We start from the raw sequence: 26,094 nt of genomic DNA, 5'->3' as shown, positions 1-26,094 counted from the left end.
TGTATAAATTGAATTTTTTAGGAAACTTTAACGGTGCTGCCAACTTTGGAAAAAGTCATCCCAATTTACTGTGTTGAGTTGGCATTGTACAGAAATGGACAACCATATTGGTCTAGAAATGTTTATTTATTTTTTTCCATGTGTACAGGGATAACACATCGTACTAAATATGTAAGGTCAAATCTACGTGGGTTTGATTACAGAAACTAATAAAGTATTCTCTAAATAATGAAAACAGAATAAAATAAGACTATAAGAGCGAGAGGCAATTTAAATATGTTCAGGGACCATTTTCATCTCCAGAATTAAGGATTATTTTGATGTTACATCATTGCCTTTTCTCTTTTACTTTCCTTTTTTTATTTTAGGATTCCCTATTTTTAATGTTCATACTGAGATTTCTTTAACTGAAATACCGAATACTTTCTTTAGTGTGAAAAACTAGAATAGTATACAGGATCCTAATGAGACAATTAATAATCTGAAATAGGAAGTAAAGGGCTAAAGGTGTAAGGAAGGTGGGAAGGGTGGGGGAAAGGTAATAAGGGAGAGGAAAAAAATATGAGAAACTGAAAAAATGGAAATAAAGTGTTTGTAAATGGGAAGGGGAGGAAGGGGTGGAGGGAGGGCAGGGATAAGGGGAAAAATGAGAATCAAGACCTATTATGTAAAGGTACAGAATCCCAATGATGAATGTAATTGTATTGTATACCTAGATTGTACCAATAACCTCAATAAAAAGAAAAAAAAAACAACACATGGCTGTCCCTAGCAGAGATGTCCCTTTTGCAGACATGGGTGGGGCCATCAACACAAAAGAATGTGTTGCTCCTTTAATTCTTGACACTAAATTCTTAGCCTAACAAGCAATGTTGTGAAATCCAACATGCATCATTACAAATGGAAGTTTTGCCTGTCAGAATTGTCCAGCTCTCTGTCCAGCTCTGAGAGGGGTATAGTGTCCTTCTGCCCTCCTCTCTCTTAAAGCTGAGACTCCTGACTGATCTTGGTTGATTGAGAGAAAGGAGTCCAGCCAAACTGAAGAAGGTCCTACAAAGATGTGGCAGAAGGACAGCTTCATGCTCACATGTCCTGGATATACTTACTTTTTAATTTTATTTTTTGTTTTTTTGAGACATGTTTTTTGTCACTATGTAGTTGACACTATGCAGACCAGGCTGGTCTCGAATTCACAGCGATCCTCCTGCCTCAGCCTCCCTAGTGTTGGGATTACAGGCATGTGCCACCACGCCTAGATGGAGATGTTTATATTTTTAAAACCTGATTGCGGTATCAGATGAATTTGGAGGCATCCCACAGTGCACATAATGAAGTTCAGAAATATGAGAATGGAGTAACCTCAGAAGAGACCATTTGACCCCGTAATGGGCCCCTCGCATCAGTGACTAGAAGGTGGCACCACCTCCACAGGGCCCTCCCTGTCTTGCCCTGGTGTCCTCTGTATTCTCTGAAAGTGCCAAGATGTTCTTATTATAGTCAGTCTCCTACACTGGTGCTTGGGTCTCAGCCGGGGGAGGAGGAGGGGCCAAGTCCAGCAGCCAGCGCCTTTCCTGAGTCAGTGCCCTGTGGTGAGGCAATAATATTGTGGGGACTCACACTGGCTTTTAGTTGTTAAGGCCTCCCTGAGTTGGCTGATCCCACATGTTGAAGAAGCCTATCTGGGGTGGGCTGGCAGCACCATGGGCCACTGCAGACCTCAGCATCTTGCAGCACCTGCCCCTTTGCTCACGGCTTCCTGCCCGAAGATCACCTCCTCTTTACTCAAGGAGAGGTCCTCATTTCATATGCTCTTTGGTTCTACTGCAAGCAGGACACATGGATCACAGCAGCAGCATCCACTGAGAAGGACTGAAAATACAGAGTCTCAGGCCCTCCCCCGGGCCTTCTGGATCTCAATCTGCCCACGAATCTGCTTTGCTAACAGACAAACTGACTTTTGTGCACATTACAGCTCAAGAAATTCTGCAGGTGTTTCTGCTTTTTATGAATATAGTATTTGGTAAAAAAGAATTGTGTTTCTCTCTTCCAAATACAGATCTTCTATAACCATACAAACCATGCTTGCTTTAAACTTTTGATTACCTAGTGACTTTTTGTACTGTCATTTACTTCTGTATTGTATCAGTACACCCTCGAGCTAGACTTATGCATATAACAGCTTTATGAATCCATTTATACCAAGTAATGCTTTCCTTTCTCTTGCCTGCTTCTGTTTACTTGCTCTTTCTTTTTCTGTACATCCTCCCCTTAAATCGTGTTTTTCTAAAACCATCTTAAATTTCAAAATTTAAACAAACAAGAAGACTTTCAGTTGAAAATGAAGAAAAGCCCAACTCTAAATGGTTTCTACCATAGGAGTCAGAGGTCCAGAGGCAGGTGGGACTTCAAGGTTTATTTCTTAAAGGCTTTTGTTTCTGTCCTGTCTTCTGCTGTGCCCTCTCCTATGTCAACTCCATCCTCAAGTGGCTTCTAGCACACTGGCAAAATGATGCTGTGTCCCAGGCTGACAGCTGCACAGCACTATGGGGGACACAGTGCTGGCGGAGGGCCACCTGCTTTCCCAGGGCCCCCCAGCAAAATCCCTGTTTCATCCAGTAAAGCACACAGCATTGACTGCACCTGTGTGCCACTTCCATCACAGGTGCTGGGAAACACAGGTGACCCATCCTGAGCCAGCGTTCTAGCTAGAGGAGAAAGATGTGGGATATGGGAGAGAGATGAGCTATGTCTTATGTAAGCAGTGCAGCCACTGTGACAAGAATAGCAGTGATCAGGAAGGCACTGCTGTCCCCCAGGTGCACAGGAGGGGTCCCCTGGAGCAGAGCCTAAGAGAGGTGCCACCTCAAGGGCACAGGTCCTGAATGCCTGCTTTCTTTATACCATACTTTAAAAATATATCATGTGCTTCTATTTTTTGCTTCACTTCTCTTGGCATTTGGGATGAATTGCTACAAGTTTGGCTACTTTAAATTTCATGACTTCATGTTCTGGTCTCCCACCTCATTTCCTTCTTCCTCCCTTGGGAAATCATCCCATGTCTGTCATCTGCCCTCTGGCTATGCTGGCAAGCACTGGGACAAATAATTCATTTGGGTGTTAGTGATAGTCATCTCTTCCGTCAACAAATCCCACACCCTGGTCCCCTTTTCTCTTAGCGGCCACTCCATCTTGGAGCTGACATTTGCTGATATTGTGTTCACATTCACATAAGTGTGCATAAACTAAATGCTTTCCTCTGTAACACTGTCACCTCACATAGTCATCTCCCGGATGTCTCCAAACTTACTGTGGTTGAGTTTATAAGAGATCATTCTTTGTACTTCTGTAAAGTGTCTATTCATTTCATTTGCTTATTTTTTTGATTGGGTCTTTTATTTTGGGGAGGCCTAATTTTTTTTAGTTTTTTTTTATATATTCTAGATAATAGCCTTCTGTCTGAGGAAGAGCTGGCATTTTCCCCCGTTCTGTAGTTTGTCTTTTCGCTCTGTTGATTGTTTCCTTTGCTGTGCAGAAGCTTTTTAATTTGATATGATCCCATTTATTGATCCTCAGTACTGTTTCCTTGCAACGCAGGTTCTGTTCAAGAGTTTTACCTATTTTATCTTCCAGTAGGTTATGTGTTTCTGTTTTAACATTTAATTCTTTGCTCCATTTTGGAAGTGGCCTATAGTTTTATCAACAAATGAATGGATAAAGAAAACTTGGGGTTTATACAATGAAGTGCTACTCTTCCCTAAAGATAAACTTGAATCATTTGTAGGAAAAGAGATGCACCTTAAGACCATAATGCTAAGTGAAATAGATCAGACACACAAGCTGAAATATCACATGTTTTCTCTTACATGAGAATCCCAAATTATGAATGAAGAGCAAAATAAAAGATAGATAATAGGAAGTAGGGAGCTAGATCTTTCTCAGATGGGAAGAGATCAAGAGGAGGAAGGGGAGGGAAAAGGGATGAAAAAAGGAATTAACGTGTCGTGCACCACCAACTCCACACAAGAAATGTTAACATGTACTAATTATTAAAAAGCAAGGCTCGTTCTTCCTGGATGGCCCATTCTTAGCATTCCCATGGCTTTACCCTCTTGTTTGCTCATCAGCGGAGGACACAGTTGAGTGAACTGGCCTCTCACTGCATCTCACTGCCGTTCCAAACTGTGTTTCTCCAAAATTTGATATTTTTAATTTGGGGTAATGTATTCCAGACTTATTCACCCAGCCTATATGTATTGTGCTAGAAGTTATATTCTAGAATTAAATAGTACTGAGTTAGATCATAAACCAATTGTCAACTCGGCTGGGTAAATGAAAATGTCCATAGGTGGCTGGCCTTTAAACAGTTCCTTCCCTCGAGTGTTGGTCTTATTTGATTTTCTATGTGTGACTCTCTCAGGCCTGGTCTCCTCTGGTCCCCCTGGCAAAACTGTTCTGCTTACTGAGTATGTGTTAGGCCTATACCAGCCATGTTATTCCAGAGAGTTTAGTGATATCAAGTATCTTCTCCTTCTGCTCTTCACTGACTCTTTTGAATAGAATCTAAGAGCAACTTCATGTTTTGTTTGGTGATTGTTGTGTGTGTGTGTGTGTGTGTGTGTGTGTGTGTGTGTTTAGTGTTTTTGCTAACTTGTTTTTTGGTATGGGCTATATCAGTGCCTATAGAATTCTTTTAGTACTCTATCACATAGTCCATTCCTTCAGAATCAGAAAAGTGCAGGTTATCTCCCTCTTTCCACCATGATGTTTTCATTTATTGGCCTCTAAAAGATGCCCATTTTCTTCAGGGCTGAGTGACTGGACACACACACAAATTTGTAGATGTTTGAAACCATTTAATTTAAGGTTGAAAAGTTAAATGGTAAGTCTTTTTTCATTCTACTTTCCTACACAATTTCCTATTTTATTATGTATGTGTGTAGTCTGATTAAATACTATAAATGCTGACCTTTGAGGCTATACTCAGCCAGAAACAGAGAAAGAAAACATCTTGTCAGGAAACAGGTGGCCAAAGCTGCAAAAGAGGGACCTGTGGACAAGGGCTTTATCTCTTCATAGAGAGGGGACATTTCTTGAGTTTTTACAAGCTCAGGTGTACACATTCATCAGAGAGAAAGGGAGAGAGGTCACCTACAAAAGTGAAAAGAACCTAGGCAGGTGACCGTGACCAGGGGTAGATAAGGAGAACCACAGCTAACCTCTTGCAGGCTCTAGGTGACTTTAGAATGATGGCTGAACTCTGGCTCAACTGCTCTGCTTTTTCTATGCATGTTTGCTTCTAGGAAGGTCGAGTAAGGTGATCTAGAGAGCAGGGGGAGAGAGGTAGAGTGTTCTCCTTCCTGGTTACACACAATGGGACCAAAAGGAAGGCCATCCATTCATGACCATAGCAAAAGGTTATATGCAACTTCTTTGAAGCTTGTGGAGAGTTGAAAGCCAGTCACATTAGGTACAAGGGCAGACACTTGATGCTGAGGGGAGGGAACAAGGCTCAGGACATGTGGGGTGGGGGCAGGGACTCCAGGAAAGATTGCAGACATTTCTGAAGAAAAGCTTGGTAATGTGGGAAGCCTTTTGAGAAAGCAAGGTGCTGAAGATTTAGACATGAGTCAGAGAAAGGTGAGATACTAGACAAAGGGCACAGGGGAGGAGGCCATGCTCTCAGTTTCCTCGCTACTCTAGAATTTTGATTTTTCACTTGGGACATAGTGGGGAAGATAGTTGGGGTCTTAACCCAGTCCATGGGTAGAAATCAGGTGAAAATGTACATCTTTGTATTTGCAAAGTGTTAATTAAATTCAGCATCTCCTTCCATTACAAAGTGAGCTCCAGGTCATAGCAGTACCCACTGTACCTGCCACTTTTGCTTCAGTGGAAACCATGAGTATTTTCCTATCACTTCGCAGATATCTGCAAGTACCATTCTCTGCTTATTCTCATCATTGCATCAAGGATGGCTGCTAGCCACTGCTAAATTATGTTTAGTTCACTACATTCAGACATTGTAGGCCCATGTGTTTTATTTTATGCAGTTATAAATGTTCTGAGAGGGGTCATAGGCATAAAGCAGCTAAGAACACTTTCACCCCTGGGCTTTGTGTGGAAGAGCCCTGTGATGTGACCTAATGGTCCATAAGCATCACTGTGGCACCTCTGTTGAGGATGGGTTTTTGGGTAGACAAGGGCAAAACATGGAGACACCTGAGGGTGGTATTGTGACACCCAGGCTAAAGGAGCTGGTGTGAGGGCAGGCTCTGGAGGCTGTGAGAAGTGGGTGGGGTCTGATGAATTTAAAGTGAGAGGAAATCCCTGTGTGGCCAGACTGAAAGAGAGGCACTGGAAAAGATGAGGTGAACCCTCAACCCCTGGAAGGGTGGGGTTGTCATGAACAGACTGGAAGGGCCATTGGGCAGAGGTATCGGGAGGAGGACAACATGGCAGCCATTGGGATAATCAGCACTGTCTCACTGGGGGCTGCATGGCCCTTTAGGTGAAGTATATTTGAATTTTCCACATATTTTAAATCTTTTGTCTGTCACCAGTTTCCAACCAATGTGTATTTAACTCTATCAAGAGGACAGTGAATTAGTCAAATTCTTCTCATGGCCCTATTGACTTTTATCCTGAAGCTATGTTGTTACATGCCTAAGTATTTGATATTGTTATATCTTCTAGTGGATTTTTAACCTGTATTATCAAATAAAGACTTTTTCTCCCATACAATTTTAAGGTCTAATTTACCTGATATTTATATACATTTTTTGGTTTATTGCTTGCTACTCCCCTTCCTTTTCCTTTTCTTTGAATATGTGCATATGCATGTGTGTGCATATGTGTATAAAATATATACTGAGATGTAATTCATGTATAATTCACCCACTTAAAGCAGTGGCAAGTGTTGGATTTATGATGTTGTATGACCATGCTGGCCCCTATACATTTTCATTACCCCAAAGACTTCCCTAAACCTATTGCTTAAGCAATCACTCTTATTCCCTTCTCCTCCTGGCCTCTGTCTTTCTATCTCTGTAAGTATTCTTATTGTGGAAATTTCCCATAAATAGAATTATATAATATATGGCTGAATAATATTCCATTGTGTGTAGTATCACATTTTATGTGTTACCCATTGATAGGCATTTGGGTTATTTTCTTGGGGGGGGGGCTGTTGTGACCAACACTATTATGCACTTGATCTTAGCCAAGAGGCCAAGAAGTGATGACCAACACTATTATGAACAACATGTACAGGATATTGTGTGCACATATTTTTTTTATTTTCCTGATTATTTCTCCCATACTGAGTTCTTTTATACATATTTAATCTATTAGAGATAGATTTTTGGTACAAAGTATACATATAAAAACCAAGTTCTTTCAATTAAAGCACAATTCATAATACCCAAATCTTAGAAGTGTTCTACATAACCATCAACAAATAAATGGATAAAGAAAATGTGGCATTTACAATGGAGTACTACTCAGCCATAAAGAAGGATAAACTTGAGGCACTTGTAGGAAAATGGATGCTCCTCGAGACCGTAATAAGTGAAGTAAATCAGATTCACAAGTTTGTGTGCAGCCCACAAGTTGTGTTCAGCGGGCTTCTGAATAGTCTTTAAAGGTGTGTGGGAGACTACTTAGCATATGAGGTAGATCTCCAATATGAATAGAGCATGGGGATGAATTTTTAAAATTGTATGCATTTACATTGCATATAGTTCAAGTGAAGTTCAGTCAGATATGGTAATGCACATCTGTAATTCCAGCATTCTGGGAGGCTGAGGCAGGAGAATCACAAGTTCTAGCCCAAACTGGGCAACTTAGTGACTTAAAGTGGCCCTTTTTCAAAAATTAAAAATGGGAGTGGCTGGGGATGTAGGTGTGTGGGAAGGCCCTGAGTTCAGCCCTTAATACTGAAAAACAGTGTAACTTTGTGTTATCTTTGGTTCATAGCATTATCAGTGATTTTTACCTTGTTCTTTGCATTTTTTATTTTTCTTTTTTTAGGTTTTCTAGAGTAAAATGAGTTACTTTTATAAAATTAATCAAACCTCAGTGCTACATAATTGTACTTTGCCAGTTATTATTCTATGTAAGTGTGATGTATTATAATCCGGTCTCCATTTTAGGAAGCAAAATGCATTTTAGCACTTTAACCTAATAAATGTATCTCCTCATCCAGGTCCATTAATATAAGATTAGCCAATTGCACAGACACTCCTGGTGTGGAAAAGCTGGTGAGCTCCCTCACGCTGAGTAAAAGCATATTGGAGGACTTGGCCCAGTACAATGAGGCCCGCAGAGACCTTGTAAGTAGCCAGAGTGACCACGGTGGCCTCCTTTTTCTCACCATGTGGGACCATTGGGCCCCGTGCAGATTCATCCCTGCCTGAGGCCACAGTTAGAAGAGGATGTGGTGGAGCAGCAAGGCGGGGTCACAGGAGGAACACAGAAGAGAGAAACAGGAAACCAAGGGGCGAGGAGATGAGGCTGTTGATGAGATACCCTACAACTCTAGGATCTGACATAGACAAATGTGACAGAATGAAATGGATGCTAGTCCCAGAACAATGCCTTTGACCATGGTTATGGAAAGGTAGACTGGGACCCATGGGTGTCTGGTACCTGGCCCAGCAGTACCCAGTGCCAGGCTCAGGGTCATGGGACCCCAGTTACCCATGGGAAAAGGAGCCTGGCCACACCGTTCTTGGGCCTTTTCTTTGGTTTATCCTGGGCCCTTTTGCTGCTTTCCTCCTGGCCCCTCTGGTAGTAAAAGCTCAAGTGTGCATGCTCCATGTGTGGTCTAAGGAGCCTGGGACCTAGGATATTCAGTCTCTGAGACATGGATGTTGAATGGCTGTGTGAGGCCAGACTGTTTCATAATAAGAGTAAGAAATTGCACTCCTTTGCCACTGTATTGTGTCACTGCCACAAGAATATGGGGAGCTGCCTCACTTCTGTGTGGCCGTTAGGACCGTAGAAGGGTACAGCTGCTTGGGACAACATGTTGGCTGCTTCTCACAGAAGTAAGCCTGCCACTATCCCCTGACTACCAGGTGCACCCCTGAGTATCTGTTCCAGGGCAATGAGGATTTGGCCCACATCAGCCTGGATGTTCAGGTAACTGACTGCACGCAGGACACAGCCTTGGCCTTGGAGCATTGCGCATGAATCTGCAGCACTATGCTGAGTGAGAGTGGAGCCAAGCTTTAAGGGCTATACAGTGGCAACCCCATTCCTAAGCCATCTTAAAGTGGCACAGTTTAGAAACGAACAGATCACATGTCACTAGGCAGGGAGGTGCATGTAGTTTTAAAGCGATTTTTGTGGGGTTGGAAGTGTGTAGTACCATGGTGTGGTGGCTACACAAACCTGCGTAAAAGATGAAATTGCATAAAATGTTACACACACACACACACACATAGACACACACACACACACACACACATACTCACACACTTGAATCAGTGTTAGTTTTCTACTTGTACTATCATTTTGTAAACCTTTACCAATGTGGGCAGTGTGTAATGTGTGCAGGGGGTTTCTGTGTTCTTTCTTGAAATTTCATGTGAATCTACAATTAATTATCTCAATTTTAAAAAGAAAAGCAAATTTCACCAAATGATATTCTTGATGAAAGAGTAAAATTATTAACTCTCTTCAGCCCAACCCTTGCATCCATATGCTTTAGCCCTCTGTGTGACAGAGGGAAATGTACACAAGGTGTTCTCCTGCTGCATCTGGAATTGTGTTGGCTGATGGAAGACAAGCACTGCTGCACTTGTTTGAGCTTCATGTGCTGAACCAGCTGCCATTCTCTTGGAACACCATTTTTACCTAAAAGAACAATCATGAGAAAAAAATACATTGTTTTGGAGTTGGATAGTTCACAGACATTTTCTTAAAAATGAATGAGATGAGCTCGTCACTCCAAGAAAACAACATACAGATTTGTCCCCTGTGATACAATCCAATCAAGGGAAAAAAAAATAGAATTTAGAGAAGGCAGGGCTGGGGATTTAGATCAGTGGTTCTGCCGCCTGCCTCACAAGCTCAAGGTCCCAAGTTTAATCCCCAGCACCAAAACAAACAAGCAAACAAAAAGAATTTAGAGAAAGCAGTATCTACCCTTAGGAGTTTGACAAGCCAGCTTTCCAGTACTTGAAAAACTTCCTGATAAGATGGGTGGTGATATCAATGAAAGTGATGCTTGATGTTTTGTCATGGAATAGGTCAACATTTGGTGAAACAGTATTTTTCCAGGGAAATAATGTATGATGTTACCAAAGCCTGCATAAATAAAAGTTATTTGACATGCAAAATAGACTGCCACATTTTAATACAGCAGTGTATACAGTATTCATCGATACAGCTTTAAGATGTGGCTAACCTCTGAAACACTACCAGTTGTTGAGTTTTGGTGGATTGTCAAGGAAGAATATCTATAATTATGTGGAAAGATTCTTTAAATACATCTCCCTTTTCTAATTATACATTTTTGTGAAGACAGAATTTTTTTACATATATTTCAACCAAAATAACATATTGCAACAGATTGACTGCATATCCGAGAATCCAGCTGTCTTCTATTAAGCCAGACATTCAATTTGTAAAAACAGAAAACAGTGTCACTGTTTCAGTATTTTTGTTTTGGAAAATATAGTTATTTTATTAAAAATACATTAGTTATATTACTGTGCTCTGTATTATTAATTTAAAATAAAGCTAAATATGCATTATCTTGAAATAAGCAAGTTTTAAATTTTTTTATCAATAAATTTAAAAATGTATAAACTTTGTTCTATCAATAAATTTAAATTTCATCAGGTCAAAATTTTCTGTTTTACTTACAATGTAGAAGATAGTGGTAGAATTACACACATAAACCAAAGCTCTTTGGAGACTTCAGTGTGTAGCAGCCTTGAGATCATAGATTTGAGGGCCACTGATGTAGAGCTAAGGATGGTGGATTCTCAAATCATGATTCAGGCCATCTGAGTGGAAGATCTTTCAAGTTACCAAGTCTCCTATGCTGTGTTTTCTTGTAAATAGGTAGAATCACAATACTTAGAGAGTTGGGGTGAAGGTGAATGGACAGGGGAGGATGTGGATCTTAACACCCAGCCCTATGTGTTGATTGTGCTGTTGTCATTGCACCATGACGGTTAGAAGGTCACAGTCACGGATGCACCTCTGTCTGTTCACAGGGACCCTAATTGCAATTCTCAAAGGTTGTAAAACAGGTGCTTGTCTTTGCAGGGTGGAGCACCACTGCAGGCATTTGTGGCGGAAGTGGCAGAACAAGTCGTTGGCATTGCAGTGATCAGAGACGAAATGGTAAATTTCAAAACGGCTGTTCATTTCCTTGACAGTGGCTCTTATGACTTACTACACAGTGCCTCATTTGGAGTTTTATTTTTATTTATTTAATGTGAATATCTGCTTTATCTGAAGACTATAATTCTTATGGATTTGCACCCCACTCTGTAGCCTTGGTTTTTCTTTTTCCCCCCCTTTTTTTTTTTTGCAGTTCAAAACATTTGTAATATTAAAAAGAATACATGGAGGGCCAGGGATTTAGCTCAGCGGTTCGGGGGACTGCCTTGCAAGTGCAAGGAGCCGAGTTCAATCCCCAGTACCAAAAAAAAAAAAAAGAATACATGAAAAATTCTTCAAGTAATATTCCATCACAAAAATCCACTGTTGTTTCCAAAGGATTACTGCGGTAGTAATGTATCATTCCTAGCACTCATCCTTGCATTTCATTATGTGCTGTATATGGGGTGGGGGGGCGCTGTCAAGTGCAAGTGCCATTTTATATATTCTGTAACACACAATTATTCCTGAGCATTTACTACCCATCAGTCTGACTTGCCCTTCTGCTTAAAGTGCTACTCTTTGGTTTGCCGAATGCCCATGCGCCCGTGTCTGTCTGTAAGCTGCGTCCCATGCTCCGGGTGTGACTGTCGATGCATGCTGCCTTATCATACATGGGTTTTGACAGTGACTGGGGAATCTTGACTCATGTCTTCTTTTTCTAAACTTTCTTGATTTTCCTTGGATATGTCCTCTTCCACATAAACCCTGTGAATATATTGGTGCCAGTGTGGATTTTGTAGAAAAATTCAGGCAGAATTTGCATTAAAGTATTGAGATTTCCTTCTAGGAACTTGGCTTTGTGTTGTTATTTAACTCTTTGGGTCCTTTAAAAATTTTTTCTTTTACTTTTTTCCTTTTTAGTAGTGTAGGTTTGTGATACATTGTCATTCCATTCATCTTGGGGAGTGGGTTTATACTTTAGTGTCTTGATCACACTCTTCCTCCCCAGCTGCCTCCTCTCCCCCGACCCAGATCCCCTCCCAGCTCCAGAATCTACCTCCCTGTTCCCTACCATCTCTTTTATTTTGCTCATTAACTTATTTGTATTTTGGGTTTCTCATGTTAGAGAATTTCACCTTCTGCAATATTTAACCTCTGTATCTGATTAATTTCCCCTTTCCAGTACTATGGTTTAGATAGGTTTAAGTGTGTCCCCGTAGGTTCCTGTGTAGAAGTGTGTCTCCACTGTAACAATGGTAAGGAGCGATGGAGTCTAGTGAGGGGTTGGCAGGTTCCTGAGGCTGCTGTCCTGAGAAGGGATTGAGTAGTTTTGGGGGCCCTTGTGGGTTTTCATGACAGTGAATTGTCACAGAAAGAGTGACCCTGGCCTTCCCTTGCTTGGCTGTGTGATCTCTCCCTCTCACACAAGCTCGTGTCATGATGCCTAGGCCATGGGGCACCTGAAGAAGACAAACCCTTGGGGCCACCCAGCCTTGGACTTTCAGCCTCCAGAATTGTGAGCTCCATGGACCTCTTTTCTTGGATATTTTCTTAAAGAGTGGAACATGAGCTAGCACAGCCTGATTTTCTGTGTGCTATGCAGGCCTATTCTCCACCCTGCTCGGCCCTGTCCAGCTCTGGAGCCTGGCTGAACGGGTAGCATCACGATGCCCTTGCCCTTGGCTTTCCTCTGGGCTTGGCCAATGGCAGCCTTGATGGAGGAAGATGTTGTGGTCTGGATGCTACAGCTGGCTGACATCTCCACTGGGTGCCGTGGCCGTGGCAAGGTGTCCTTTGGAAAGCAATAGGCAATCTAAGTTAGTGTTTTCCTATCTGCCTTGGAGTTGACTTCTCCTGCACTTCAAGTTTATTGAAGTGGGGTTACTGCTGCGTGCCAGAAGATAAGGCAGAGTCAGGCAGGCCTATGTGTCCAGAATTAAGCCTGCGGTCACCGTACCCCACTCCCTTTGGATTGCTGCCCCACTCCCATCCTTCAACAGCATGTGCTATGGGAAGGCAACGCAAGGGCTGGGCCACTCCTTCCAGTGGGCAAAGGGTGGGAAAAAGGGTGCCCAGGACGCAGCACAGAAAAACACCTGTGGGCCCTTGAGTTAGAGAACAGGAAGTTCAAGGAGTGGGTCGGTGGGGCCTGGCATCATGGCCTAGCCACACATTCCAGTCCATGTGTGTGACTGAGCTGGTACATTCTCATCTTGCCAGGTGAGCGGCACCCCAGCAGGGGATGCCAGGTGCTCTGCTGCCCCTCTTGGGTCCCCAGGGGCTCGCTCACCTGTGTGGACCCGCTCATGTCTGGCCTGGTGAGGGGCTGCTGTCTGACAGAAGGTCTCTACACTGATAGCAGCCACAGGGAGAGAAACAGATTCCAGAGTTATGCAGCCATGCTGCAAGACCAGTCTTCAGAGCCAGCAACTTTCAGGAAACATAATTTCTAGAAAAATACCTTTCTACTGTTGTATCTAAGGTAATTGTGTGTGTGTGTGTGTGTGTGTGTTACTGAAGACTGAACGCAGTGTCCTTTTTTAGATTACGTTTACTTTGAGACAAGGTCTTGCTAGTTCACTCAGGCTGGGCTTGAGCTTGCAATCCTGCTGCCTCAACCTCCCTGAGTGTTGGGATTACAGGTGTGCTTCACCAGGCCCAGGTGTAAAGTCATTTTCCTGGTTATTTATCACCACATGCCTGGAGTTGCTTTCCAACACCCTTCCCCACCTCTGCAGGACATAGAGTACATACGCTCCCACTACAACATCGAGGACTTCATCTACTTCAGCCACCACCAGCGGGACGAGCATGGGCGTCTACACCACTTTGCCCTGAACCCTGCTTTCCGGCATTACACAAAGTTCTTCCTGAAGGAGCTCCTTCGCCTGGGCTCCAAGACCTGTCTCTACTACCCTGTGTACCCACAGCCCCGGGAGGGCAAGGTAAGAGCGCTGGCCCACTGCCCGCAGGCAGGGTGTGTAGGGTGCCCAGGGTGCTCTGCTGCAGCCACTCTGCACCTGTTCGTGCCTCCCTGGACAGGGTATGATTATATCTTGTGTCTCAATTCCCCATGGCTTTGTTGAGCTTGGTCCTTTTCTTACATAACAGTGAAAGTCCAGAAGGCTTTGGGTTCCTGCACAATCACAAGGGCGGTGTAACTAGTAGAATAATTTATTGGCTTCCCTGTATTGACAAAACAGAGACTGAAAACCATGCACAGATGTTGCAAGAGGTCTAGAGATGGAATGTTTTTTTCTGGCCCATTGGGGCAATGTTGCTGCGGTCCTATGGTGTTTCTCCAAGCAGAGAGCACAGTGGCAATGGAAGAATGGGAGAAATCAGTTCTGTCCTATCAGATTCCATACGGTTGCAGCACTCCAGATGAGATGTGTCATCATCTCTGTGAAAGTAGTGGGTAACAGTGGAGACACAGGATCCTGGCGTCGGCCCTAGACAGTGAACGCACAGGAAACGCCACAAGGCATTCACACTATTATAACCACCACAGATGTGGTGCATATCATGTGTTTGTGCACACAGAAAGCAGGGTCTCAGCCTCCCCATCCTCGAGATCTGCTTCACAGCTCTTCATAGCCCTTTCGATGGCTGACAGGACACACTATACCCTGAAGGCCGAGGTCTTTCTCTGCTTTTAAAAACTCTAACCCATTTGCAGTACGTGATGATTCATCGTAGAGAGTTGGTATGTGTACATAACATATCTTAATTCTCTTTATGTCCTTCTCCCCTCCTCTCCATCTCTTGTTTCTCTTCCTATTTGTAAAAGGTTTATCTACCTGTTTTCTACTATCTTTTATTTTGCTCTTTACTTTATTTGTACTTTGGGTTTCTCATATAAGAGAAACCATGCTGTATTTAAGCTTGTGTATCTGATTTATTTCACGTAACATTATGGTCGGAAAGTACATCTGTTTTTCTACAAGTGACCAAGGTTGTCATTCTTTATGGCAGTGTAGTGCTCCATTGTGCAGAAACACCACATTTTCTTTATGCACTCATCTTCTGATGGGCACATCGGCTGCTTCCAAGATTTACCGACTATGAATTGTGCCACTGTAAACATGGATATGCATGGATCATGGTAATATGATGTCTTTAAGTCTTTGGGGAAGATACCTAGGTGAAGAATAGCTGGGTTGAATGGAATTTCTAGTTTTAGTGTTTTGAGGAATCTCCACACTGCAGGGAAAAAGAAAACTTCTGCATCATTGGTGGGATGTAAACTTATGCAACCACTATGCACATCAGAGTGTCTGCCTTGTTCAGTGTTGAGTTCTCAGCGTCTGGAAGCTTTGCATACACATGCACACACTCACATACATACACAGACACTCGCATACACACACACCTGCCCCATGTCCCAGTGGTCCAGCAGGCAGGTCCCCATTGGTGCTGGGCTTCTGTGCAGCTGTTCCCTGCATGCTGCCCAGTGCCTGACAGCCATGTCCTCAGCCTGATGGGGATTTGGGGTGAGGGCTGCAGCCTCTAGACTCCATAGCACTGCACCATCTGAGTCTGGCTCAGGCCCTGAGGGCCTCAGGGCCTGGGGTCCTCGATGTTGTCACATTTCCTCTGAGTACCACAGGGAGCTTAGCAGATTTTTAAATAACCTTATTTATCAAACTATTTATTAAATAAGCCAAAGTGTCTTAGGACAGCACACAACAGTAATTAAGCCAGTGCATCCTACTGAGCAAAATCTTTGGGACCAGTATAGGGTATGGAGAAGAGAGAAGAAAAACACAGGTAATACTTTTAGTGAAATGTAGACTCTGCTCTAGTGATGTTTTCCATATCAAAATGTAGCTAACAACAATGCAAGTGCCCTGGATTTGAACTTAATAAGATGGGAAGGTCAGAATTTTGCTGGAAAACTCTGCTTCTGTAAAATTTTCTTTAACTTTACACTTGGCCAGATGCCAACTATGTGACCTTCAGAGTGTGACATGAAATCCTTAGTTTTTTGGTTGTTGTTGGTAGTGCCGGGGATCGAACTCAGGACCTTGTGCTTGCGAGGCAGGTGGCAGCACCACTGAGCTAAATCCCTGGCCCAGAAATCCTTATTTTTTATTCATGATGTAACCAGGGTGTGCTGGGTTGGAGAAATTCTGTCACATCCATACTGGAAAGAATATCTTGGGCATTTCACTAAAAGTTTATCTATTTACCACAGTGCTATAAAATTAGGAGTGCATTGCACACTATTAGATAGAGGCTTTAGAAACATTTCTCTCCATCTGTACTTGTAGTGTGTGCATGCACACACACGCACGCACACACACATAACCCAAGTGTAAGCAGTTTCAAACAATTTGGGTAAGAATTTCCTACTTCTGTTGTAAATCTGTACCTGACTGCAGCAAAATTGGGCTTTCCGGCTTGAATTATGGGGGCAGTACCCTCCACTACCCCTGCAAGGATGTGCTGACAGGCATTCATGGGCATAATAGCAGATTCCTGGGTCTTGCTCTTCAGTTTGTGGAGTCTAACTATAGGGTTCTATGGTAAAGGTCTTTAGAAACCCTTTTAGAAGGTCTTAGAAATGTCCAGGCTCTTTTTAGGAGAGCAGTTAAATATGTAACTCGTCTTAATTATTAAGGTACCTCTCCAGTGCAGCTTTACTTTCATTTCATTAAGCTTTCTGGCTTAAATTCAATAGATACAGCATTAGAAGTTTTCGTTACACAGTTTAGCTCTTCGGGTTTAAATGGTACCATGTCCTGAGTTTTGGTTTCATCAAAAGTAGAATTTCTTTATTTTTTTGGTACCAGGGATCAAATTTGGGTCCTCACGCTTGTGAGGCAGGTGCCAGAACCACTGAGCTAAATCCCTAGCCCAAAAGTAGAATTTCTTTAGTGTCAGAAACAAAAGTCACTACTCTTAACTTTCTCTGGGAAGTATTCAAAACTAGATACAATTAATATTCAAAGCATTCTCCTAAAACATGACTTACCACAGTTCATTTCAACTAACATAAACCCAGCTATAATTTACAGCCAAAATATTATCTGCTTTCCCCACACTCACACCCACTTTCCAGTTTGATCCTTTTGTTCTTAAACATTTACTTTATCGACAAAGGTCTAGTTGAAGTCTACACCCACGCTAACTCGCCCCTTCGATGGCATCGTTCACCCCATACCTTCCAAAAGCAGCTTGTGCCACTCACACAAAGGTTAACAGGACACAGATAACACAGCTTAACGGGGTCAAATCAAGCTGATTCATGATCACCGTGGAGAAGAATATCCTCCTGGGGAAGATACTTGTACTGAGAAATCCCATAAACCAAACCACTTGTTTATCTGTCATTCCCACAGAGATAGTAATGTAATTACTCTCGTAATTATCTTCATTAGTGTCAGGCATTATCTACAATTCATTCCTCTGCTCGAAGAGTATGTTTGTTTATTTGCTGATGTCTCCCCCTCTGACTTGGCCGCATGGAGAGCTCTGTATTTGTAAAGCTGCATGCAGACATCTGCGCTGCGCCTTTCTGACATTCTCTCCTCTAAAATATAGATTGCTGTCTTTCAGCTCCAGAGCCCCTACGCCCACTCCCTGACATCTGCCCTTCATTACTTGGTTCCCGTGCGACCACGACGACAGATTGTCTATCCTCTGGAAAAGCTTGGCATCAACGCTCCATCAAAGGCGGTCTCCAAGGACGTGGTGGGTAGTGGGGCGGCAGGCAGGGCGGCGCGGTGCCAGCTCCTGCGGGCTTGGCAGATGGGGTGGCAGCAGAGTCTTCCTAGGAGCAGGCTGCTTCTTAATTACAGGGAAGCTGGCGCTCATACCCTTACAGGCGGCGCCCCAGGTTTCTGCAGCCCTTCCCTCAAGAGGCTGTTTCACTGCCACCCCACACAGTAGCCACGCGATCCTGCAGGGCCACACAGCAGGGGCACCCACGGGCAGCTGTGGCCCAGGACAAATGGCCTAGGGTCACCCTCCCATGGGTTTCCACTTTCTTTCCCCTCCCTCAAAGGCAGTCCCCCTTTGAGTGTACAGTTTGTTTCTAAAGCAGTAAGTGGCCTTCTGCTGTCAGGACAATAGAGCTACTGTCTCACTCCTATGTTTGCCTTTAAACTGGTTTTTAACTCCTCTCAGGGGACTCTGGGTGACAAATAGGATCCTATGTGGTGCCCTGGGGTGGTAAGAGTTTTTGACCTAAAAATGAAAGGCTCCACATCCTGTTGTGACCAAAGCAGGGAGAGGGACTGGAAGAGCACCTTGATGTCGTTTCAATGAAAATAGACATGTGTGCTCAAAACTTCAATGGAAAATAAACCAGGTCAAGTGTGCTGATGCATGGTTTGGTCCTGTTAGTGTGGGTAGCCATTCAAATAAGTTAACAAAAATCCCTGTTGGAGCTGTGTTTTGTTCTTATGAGAGAGGAAAAAGAAAGTGAAAGTTTGAGCACCCTGAGTCCTGAGCCAAGGACTTATCCCTCATAGCCTCCAGGCTGGTGCTCAGAGAAAATAAAGGGAGCTTAGGGAAATAAAACATCAATCTGTATTTCTCTTCTGCTAAGGTGTAAATTTATATTTAAATAGAGACAGAAGCAAATTGAAATTCTTTCTTATCCTAACTTTATATTCTGGGATACAAAAGCACAGATGCTGAGGTAGTGAGAATCATATAAAGCAGTGTTTCTCAGTCTTTCTGTGATGAGGGACCTTTTCTATTTTTATTTTAATCCATTGTCATAGTTTTGTAAAAAGTAAACTCCTGGTAAAATTCGATTAAAAGGTCAGGACAGACAGGAATTCAAGTCCAGTTATTTTATTATTAGGTTTCCAAGACATAGAATCACTGTCAAACTGCTATGAAACCTCTTGATCTCTGGACTGAGATCCTCACAGACCAATTCGAGTTAGCACTCAGACCTGGCCCAGAGTCACCCAGAGTGGCACTGAAGTGCCTATGTCCTCAACTCCCGGGAGCAGTGATGCCTCTCCTCTTAGGCCTTCTGTCCTCCACCCCCTTCCTCCTCCACCTGTCGCTACATACCTGGGTCACAGACACACTGGTGGTGGAAGTTTCGCTCTGCCCTAGGGAGGAAACACTGTGAGCCCCTGGAGGACCAGGGGTCTGTTTGCAGGTGGCCATCCTGGAGATGCCACTTGGGAATATGGCCTCAGTTGCAAGTTTGGTGTAAAGATAGCACCCTGGGGCGTCAGAGGGCAGCTCCATGCTACTTGTCCTGAAATGCACTTCTATGGGGTCAGGCTGGTGCCAGAAGGGGCGGGGAGAAGGAAAAATAGGGACTGACCAGGTAGGTGCCCTGCTTGGCAGCTCCTGGGTCAGATCCGGGTAAAGGTGAACAAAGCTAGCAGAAGCCTTGGGCACTGGTGACCCAGGTGCCCTTAGCCAGCTCTGGGGTGGGCTTCTTAAGGGTACAAGAGCTCTTCCCACTCCTCTCCCGCTGCCCCTGGGATTTCCTGAGCTGGGCTTTTCTAGGGTGAGCTGGAGCTCCAGATAGGAGGAAGCCAGAGAAAACTTTTTTTCATTAGAAATGGTCCCTCATTACTTCCCAAATTGATATGATTTGAAAAGTCATTACTTACATTTGATAACTTTTACCCTGGTCTTCCTAGTATGCTGTGCTCTGTACCTCTTCCTCTGACACCTTGGCATATTTTAAGACATAGCACAGATGGATGGCTTAAATTTGGGGTCCCAGAAACAGGGGACAGGTGAGAAAATAATAGTGCTGACGTGTTACCCTCTGCCTTCCCCACACAGTTCTGTTCATTGTGCTGGTGAATTCTAACTTTTTAAGAAGCTCTTTTACTGCTATGTATTGTACTCAATCTTGAAATAAGGTTTTTACTAAAGATGAAATTCAGTAGGTGGAGGGAATGTAGCGCAGTGACAGAGCACTTGCCTAGCATTCACAAGGGCCTGGGTTCAAACCCCAGCACTCCAAAAAGAATAATAATAACAATTTTGTCAAAGATTATAACACCATAATCCAGATGGGAATGAGTCTTAATGTTCAGAAGTTAAAATGCAAAATTGCATTATTTACAACTATTTTTACTTTTTACCATTTTGGATGGCTTTAACATTTTGGGGTAAATATCTCACAAACTGAGCCAAGTAGATTTTCCCTCCTTCTTGAAGGAGAAATGGCCCTGCGTGCACTGTGTTCTCTGCATAGCATAGCCGTGCACAGTAAGCTGGAGCTGGTGTGTTCCTAACCGTATCCCTTTGCCCTTTAAGCTCCGCACCCTTCCCACCCCAAGCACCAGACTTTCCATGGTACCCTCTGTGCCCCCACCCCCGACCCATGTTGCCTCTCTCTGGCCACATGCCTTTGGTACCTTTTATCCTATTTAAAGTATCTTCAGATGAACGCGCATCCCTCGCCTTCACCTAGGAAGCCAATCTTCAAGGGAACGACTCCCTCCAGGAGAGAGTAATGGGATGGAAAGTGTTTCATCTCAGTGGGTTGCCAATTTAAATCTGGCACAAGGCAGTGGCGATTGAAATTCATCACTGCTTGGCAGGCAGCATGCCCCCTCCCGCCCCAGGGCCCTCCTCACTTATGCCTCCTCTGGATGGTAGGTGTCCTTGTCACTTACCTTCCCCTTATCTTTCTTTAATTGACAGCCCACACCATTGCAGGTCATAAGAAAGAACCCAGAAAACACAAATGATCTGCACCCTAGCTTACCGAAGTCAGCCCCAAAGAGTCATAATAATATCTCCATGGTCACCCAGGGGATGAGCTTCATGGATGAGAGAGGGAGCTTTTCCTGATCAAGACCATAATCCACGTGGTAGGCCTGGGAGATTCTCAAATGAGCCATCTTGGCCTGTGTGTTTATATTCTGAGAGTTATTGCCATGGAAACTTTTTATCCAGTGAATCATCCTGGCTCACCTGCATGGGTACGATGATCAGATAGACACTCAGAATTTGGCTGGTTTAATTGTGCAGCCATGCTGATTACGTGGGGGTGGTTCTGTGCACAGGTATGTTTTCTTTCCTGCCTACTCCAGAGGAGCTCAGGGATGTCTGCGACACCATCCTGCTCGTGAAGAGCTGCCTGTCTAGTTTCATGGTTCCCAGGGTCTTGTGCTGTCCCCAGGGAGTGGGGCCTGGACTCCTGGGAAGTGGCCCCAGTTGATAGGACCCATCTCTATAGAATTTGTGGGGAGAGAAAATGTGTATGATTTATGTCCCGGGTACCGCTTCTTTTCTAGGAGCAGGTGATTAAATAACTATTATTTGTGATATAAAATTCCAAAAAAACCTGCTTCAAATTTAAACAGCCCTCCCTTTGCTTCATTATTAAAGTTCCCTATAGCCACTTTGGTTCTTCCTCTTGGTTGTAGTGTCTGTGGAATTATGGTGGGAAATCTCTCTGATGTGGTCTCTCCCCCCACCATCCCACCCCTCTCCCTTCCTCACCCTCCCGGTCTTTCTCCCTCCCTTTCTCCCTGCCTCCCCTCTCTCTTTCTTCTATCTTTTCAGAGTGATCAACCCTGCTGTTTTCCTTTTCCTGGTTATTAATGCCGGTCTACTGAAATCTGGACTGATGAATTTTGCGGGAGGGACATCTCCGTTTGGATTCCATTTGGTTTCCATTTACACTTGGTTTCTCCACATCTCCCCCGTGTCCCTCTAAAAGCAGAGTGGACTCCCTCTCCAGCTCCATGCTAGCCCACACTTCCCTAGTATGGGCTCTCTCCGAAGATGCCACTTGCTGGCATTCAGTTCCCTTCACATTGCCCCTTTTCCGCTGCTGTTCTTACCAAGGCTGGCTATAATTACCATCTGATGGACTGTTCCTGGGTACTGTTTCCCTCTGGCATCTGCTGCCCTAGGAAATCGCATTATTCTCTGGCACATGCTAGATTTTCCCCAGCTTAATTGTTTCCCGGCCCCTTCCTTAAACTGGGTAACTTTCACTGTCAGTAGTCAGACTTCCCTTGGTTATATTTTTAGCAGGAGTCTTTTTGAAATCAACTCTTTAGCATCTCCTGGGGAGAGGTCTCTAAAAATGCAAAGCTATGCTTTTTCAGCATTATATAAGCATTAACCATTATTAATGTGACCATGGCCATAGCTTCTTGAAATTCATACACTTTAAATCACCACCATGCATCAAGTTTGCTTTTGTAAGTCACTTCTCAGCCAGCTCCTAATCTTTATACTACTGGTGGGAAATGTATTTCCTTCTGTTTAGAGTGAGGCCTTTTCTCTGAGATTCTCAAAAACTTTGCATAAATTCCTTCACAGGCTTCATTTTCTTCCAACAATACAAGTTCTATGGTCATCTTTCTAATTCTCTGAACACTCTCTAGTTTAATATATAACATATAGTGTATATCAGAATGACTAACAAACCAATAGTTTATTCTTGTTAGTATAATTCCTCACTCTTAGAAAACTGCAGAGACATTAATGTGGTTCCTACTTTGTGTCACGATCTCACTAATGGCTTTCCAAGAATTGTCCACTACATACAGACTTTCTTATCCAAAAACTAAAGTACCAATGTTATGAGTCAATGTTATAACTCATTATAGGAAACCATTCCACTGGAAAGGAAGATGGATTCATTCATGTGGGCTTTTTTGAATCTCCCAGATCTTTGACACCAACTCCTGAACCAAAATTTAACCTTAACCACAGGTTGTTAACTTTCCCCAGGGCAGAGTGGTTTGATCTGGGCTCAGCCAGGGAGGAGTAGACATCTGGGTCCAGGAAGGGGGACTGGTCCAGCTTTGGATATTCACAAATCCAGACGGTCTAGATTACAGCTCTCTTTCTGATGTATCTGCAGCAGGCTGTGTGTTATGAACCTTTCAGCATCATGGTGGCAGCTGCTAAGAAAAGAGGAAGGAAACTCGGATTCCTATGGAGGTTGCATTATTAACCTATCCAGGTTCAGTTCTGAGACAGCCTCACAACAGTGCCCAGCACCAAAGTGACTGAAGGCTGGTGGGGCTGGAGGGAGTGATCAGGAAATGAGCTGGTGACATCACCATAAGCCCTGGATGTCGCTGGAGATGGGCTGTGACAGGTGGGAGATGAAGCCTCTAGGGAGGGATAAGAAAAGAGACTGTGGAAAGTGACTGCATGTGTCAGTATTGTCACATGTCACAGTCAACCCCTTTCCTGGAGGAGACGCTGCAAGACAGCCCCCTACTTTCAGCTCCACTGTGATGTAAATCTATGTGCACCTTGGAGTTCTCCAAAGAAATGGAACAACTAAAATAATGGGTTTTAGTTCACTCACGGAGTTGTGCCACCATCACCACTAATTTTGGAGCATTTTTGTCACCCAGAAAAGAAACCTGTGCCCATTAGCGATAATCACTCCTTGTCTCCCCAGCTCTGGTCCCCCAGCCTTGGGCAACCATGAATCTGCTTTCTGTGTCTAAGGATTTCCCTATTCTGAATGCTTATAACACATACTGGGTTCTTTCACTTACCATGTTCTCAAAGTTTATCCATAGTAGGACAGATATCTGTACTTCTTCTTTTTTCTTCTATCTATCTATCCATCTTTTTAACTTATTTTTCATTTTGAGACAGAGTCTTGCTAAGTTGACAAGGCTAGGCTTGAATCTGTGACCTTCCTTCCTCAGCCTCCCAGAGCGCTGTGATGACAGGCATGTGTCACCGTGCCTAGCTACTTTATTTCTTTCTATTGCTGAATATTCTGTTACCTGAACAATAGCACTTATTGCTCATCCCCTCACCAGTTCTGGTGTTTGGTTACTGTGAATAATTCTGCTGCGAATGCTCACCCACAGTGGTGTAGCTGTGTTCCCTGTCTCTCAGATGGACATGGCGGGTGATGGATCACGTGGTAACTTTCTGTTCAGTATTTTGAGACCCTGCTGGACTGTTCAGTGGGTCATCTGGCCCTAACTCACTCTCTCAGCCTTAGTTCAGACCTGGCTTCCTTCTAGGGAGCACAGATGGAGCTTCCAGCTACCCCCAGAGCTTCCCAAGCATGCAGAAGACCTCACTGCTGATGAAAGGGTTAGATCATCAAAGGCAGAGAGGCTTCTAGAAGGCAGTCTTTCCTTCTGCACCTGGTCCTCTCCTATGGAGAGTCTGGCAGCAGAGAAGGTGCCCAACCCAACATAGGAGCCAGAGGGGCTCAGTTTGGATTTTTCCAGCCACCAGCATGGCTTTGGTTTCAGTTCCCTTTTTTAGTGCCACTGCACTTAGGGAGAGCAGTGGGTCTCCCAGCAGAAAGAGACAGTTCTCTAGGCCTTCCTAGGTGTGGAGCCCGGTGACACCTGCCAGAGTGGCCTGAAGCCTAGAAGCTGCCTGAACAGGCCTGTTGGCCAAGACCCTTGAAATAAACTCCCTGGCAGTGGGACCAGCATCTCTCAGAGCTAAGTGGCTTCTTCACAACCCTCTTTTGGGGAGGGAAGAAGGCCACTGCCTCTAGAGACTGCTCTGTGTGTCTCAAAGTAGCTGGGGACACAAAATGAAGACAATAATGAGAGCTACAGATGCTGCCTTAGGGAGGTGACATCTATTCCACTTGATTGAAAACGAGTACCTCAGGACAAAAGCAGTGAGTGTTCAGGGTAGACACTGTAAGGTAAAAGGCACAGACTCAGGCACACCTTCAATTCTTTGGTCTAGGCCTTACATTACCTTTGTTAACATTTTGGCACTTTTACATCTGAATGATTTTCAGTGGGAAGAATAGAGCTCATGTGTATGAGTAAACACCGGCCCACGGTGCTCTGAGACATACCTGTCCCTTAACTGTGAGACCGTGCCCCTGCACAGCGGGTGTATCTGGAAGTGGCTATGCTGTTTTCCACTGCCTTGCCATCCCCCACCCGCGGTGACAGGATGCCACTTCCTCCGTCTTCGCCAGGCTCCACATTGGAAGCATTCGAGGATCATCCTGTGCTGACCTTACACAAGTGTGCGTCATTTTCTCCACTTTGCACAGGGAGAAGCTGAGATCAGGTGAGGTTAGGGAAGGTAGTAAGGAGCAAGCCAGCAGCACTTGGGAACAGTCACAAAGTCACTTAGTTCCTGTCTCCCTGTGCCCTCTGAATATATTCCATGTGGCTGGGTTTTCTCCCATGCCTAGCCAGAAGTGGGCCACCTGTGACTGTCCTGGTCAATTTAGATAAAATTGCAGGGGTTACTGCAAATCACAGCACATGATTCTAACTCCATAGAATGCCCCCTTTCATGTTGCATCACCACAGAAACACTCTTCACCCTGCCCTTCTGCTTGCTTGGCATTTACTTTTATTTATTTTTCAGCTTGTTGTTTTCTTCCTCTTCCTCCTGCCAGGGCAGGGAGGAACAAAAGTTGTGTTTAGAGTGTGTTCAAGGGTCCCCAGCCCTGGGGCTGTTCCCAGCATGCGCTTATGCAGGCAGGGCTGTTCTTTAGCTCTGATTCCGGGGTCTTGTGTACCCTCGAAGAAGGACCCATATAGACACCTGTGCTGCAACCAAGAGGATAGAGTGGATCTTAAGAATTAGGATTCTTTTTCTAGTGTGCTGTGGTAGTGAACACTTGTAATTCCAGCACTCTGGAAGGCTGAGGCAGGAGGATAGCAAGTTTGACCTCAGGGTGGGCAATTTACTGACTTAGCAAGACCCTGTTTCAAAATAAAAAATAAAATATGGTCTAGAGATGGAGTTAGTGCGAGCCTGGGTTCAATCCCCAGTAAGACACACACACACACACACACACACACACACACACACACACACACACACACA

At 44.0% G+C, this 26,094-nt stretch overlaps 1 protein-coding gene across 12 annotated transcripts in view; it reads left to right on the top strand.

Annotated features, from left to right (window-relative positions):
- The window catches only part of Cfap61 (cilia and flagella associated protein 61), a 229,134-nt gene that overhangs the window by 84,293 nt on the left and 118,747 nt on the right, over nucleotides 1–26,094 (top strand). For 10 of the 12 annotated variants that reach the window (XR_782193.3, XR_782192.3, XM_010634190.3 and 7 more), the window contains 4 exons: nucleotides 8,204–8,330; nucleotides 11,281–11,358; nucleotides 14,079–14,285; nucleotides 17,887–18,036. Coding sequence is in view for 10 of the 12 variants with exons in the window: in XM_010634190.3 (XP_010632492.2) it covers nucleotides 8,204–8,330; nucleotides 11,281–11,358; nucleotides 14,079–14,285; nucleotides 17,887–18,036 (562 nt within the window). In the remaining 2 variants the exon portion in view is untranslated. The remainder of the gene's footprint in view (nucleotides 1–8,203; nucleotides 8,331–11,280; nucleotides 11,359–14,078; nucleotides 14,286–17,886; nucleotides 18,037–26,094) is intronic. The other 2 variants (XM_010634189.3, XM_019208934.2) reach the window with 2 other exon arrangements.

The sequence above is a fragment of the Fukomys damarensis genome, unplaced genomic scaffold (genome assembly GCF_012274545.1).
Source record: "Fukomys damarensis isolate Sample0158 unplaced genomic scaffold, DMR_v1.0_HiC HiC_scaffold_7, whole genome shotgun sequence".
Taxonomy (NCBI): domain Eukaryota; kingdom Metazoa; phylum Chordata; class Mammalia; order Rodentia; family Bathyergidae; genus Fukomys; species Fukomys damarensis.
This window is presented reverse-complemented; position numbering and strand designations above follow the sequence as displayed.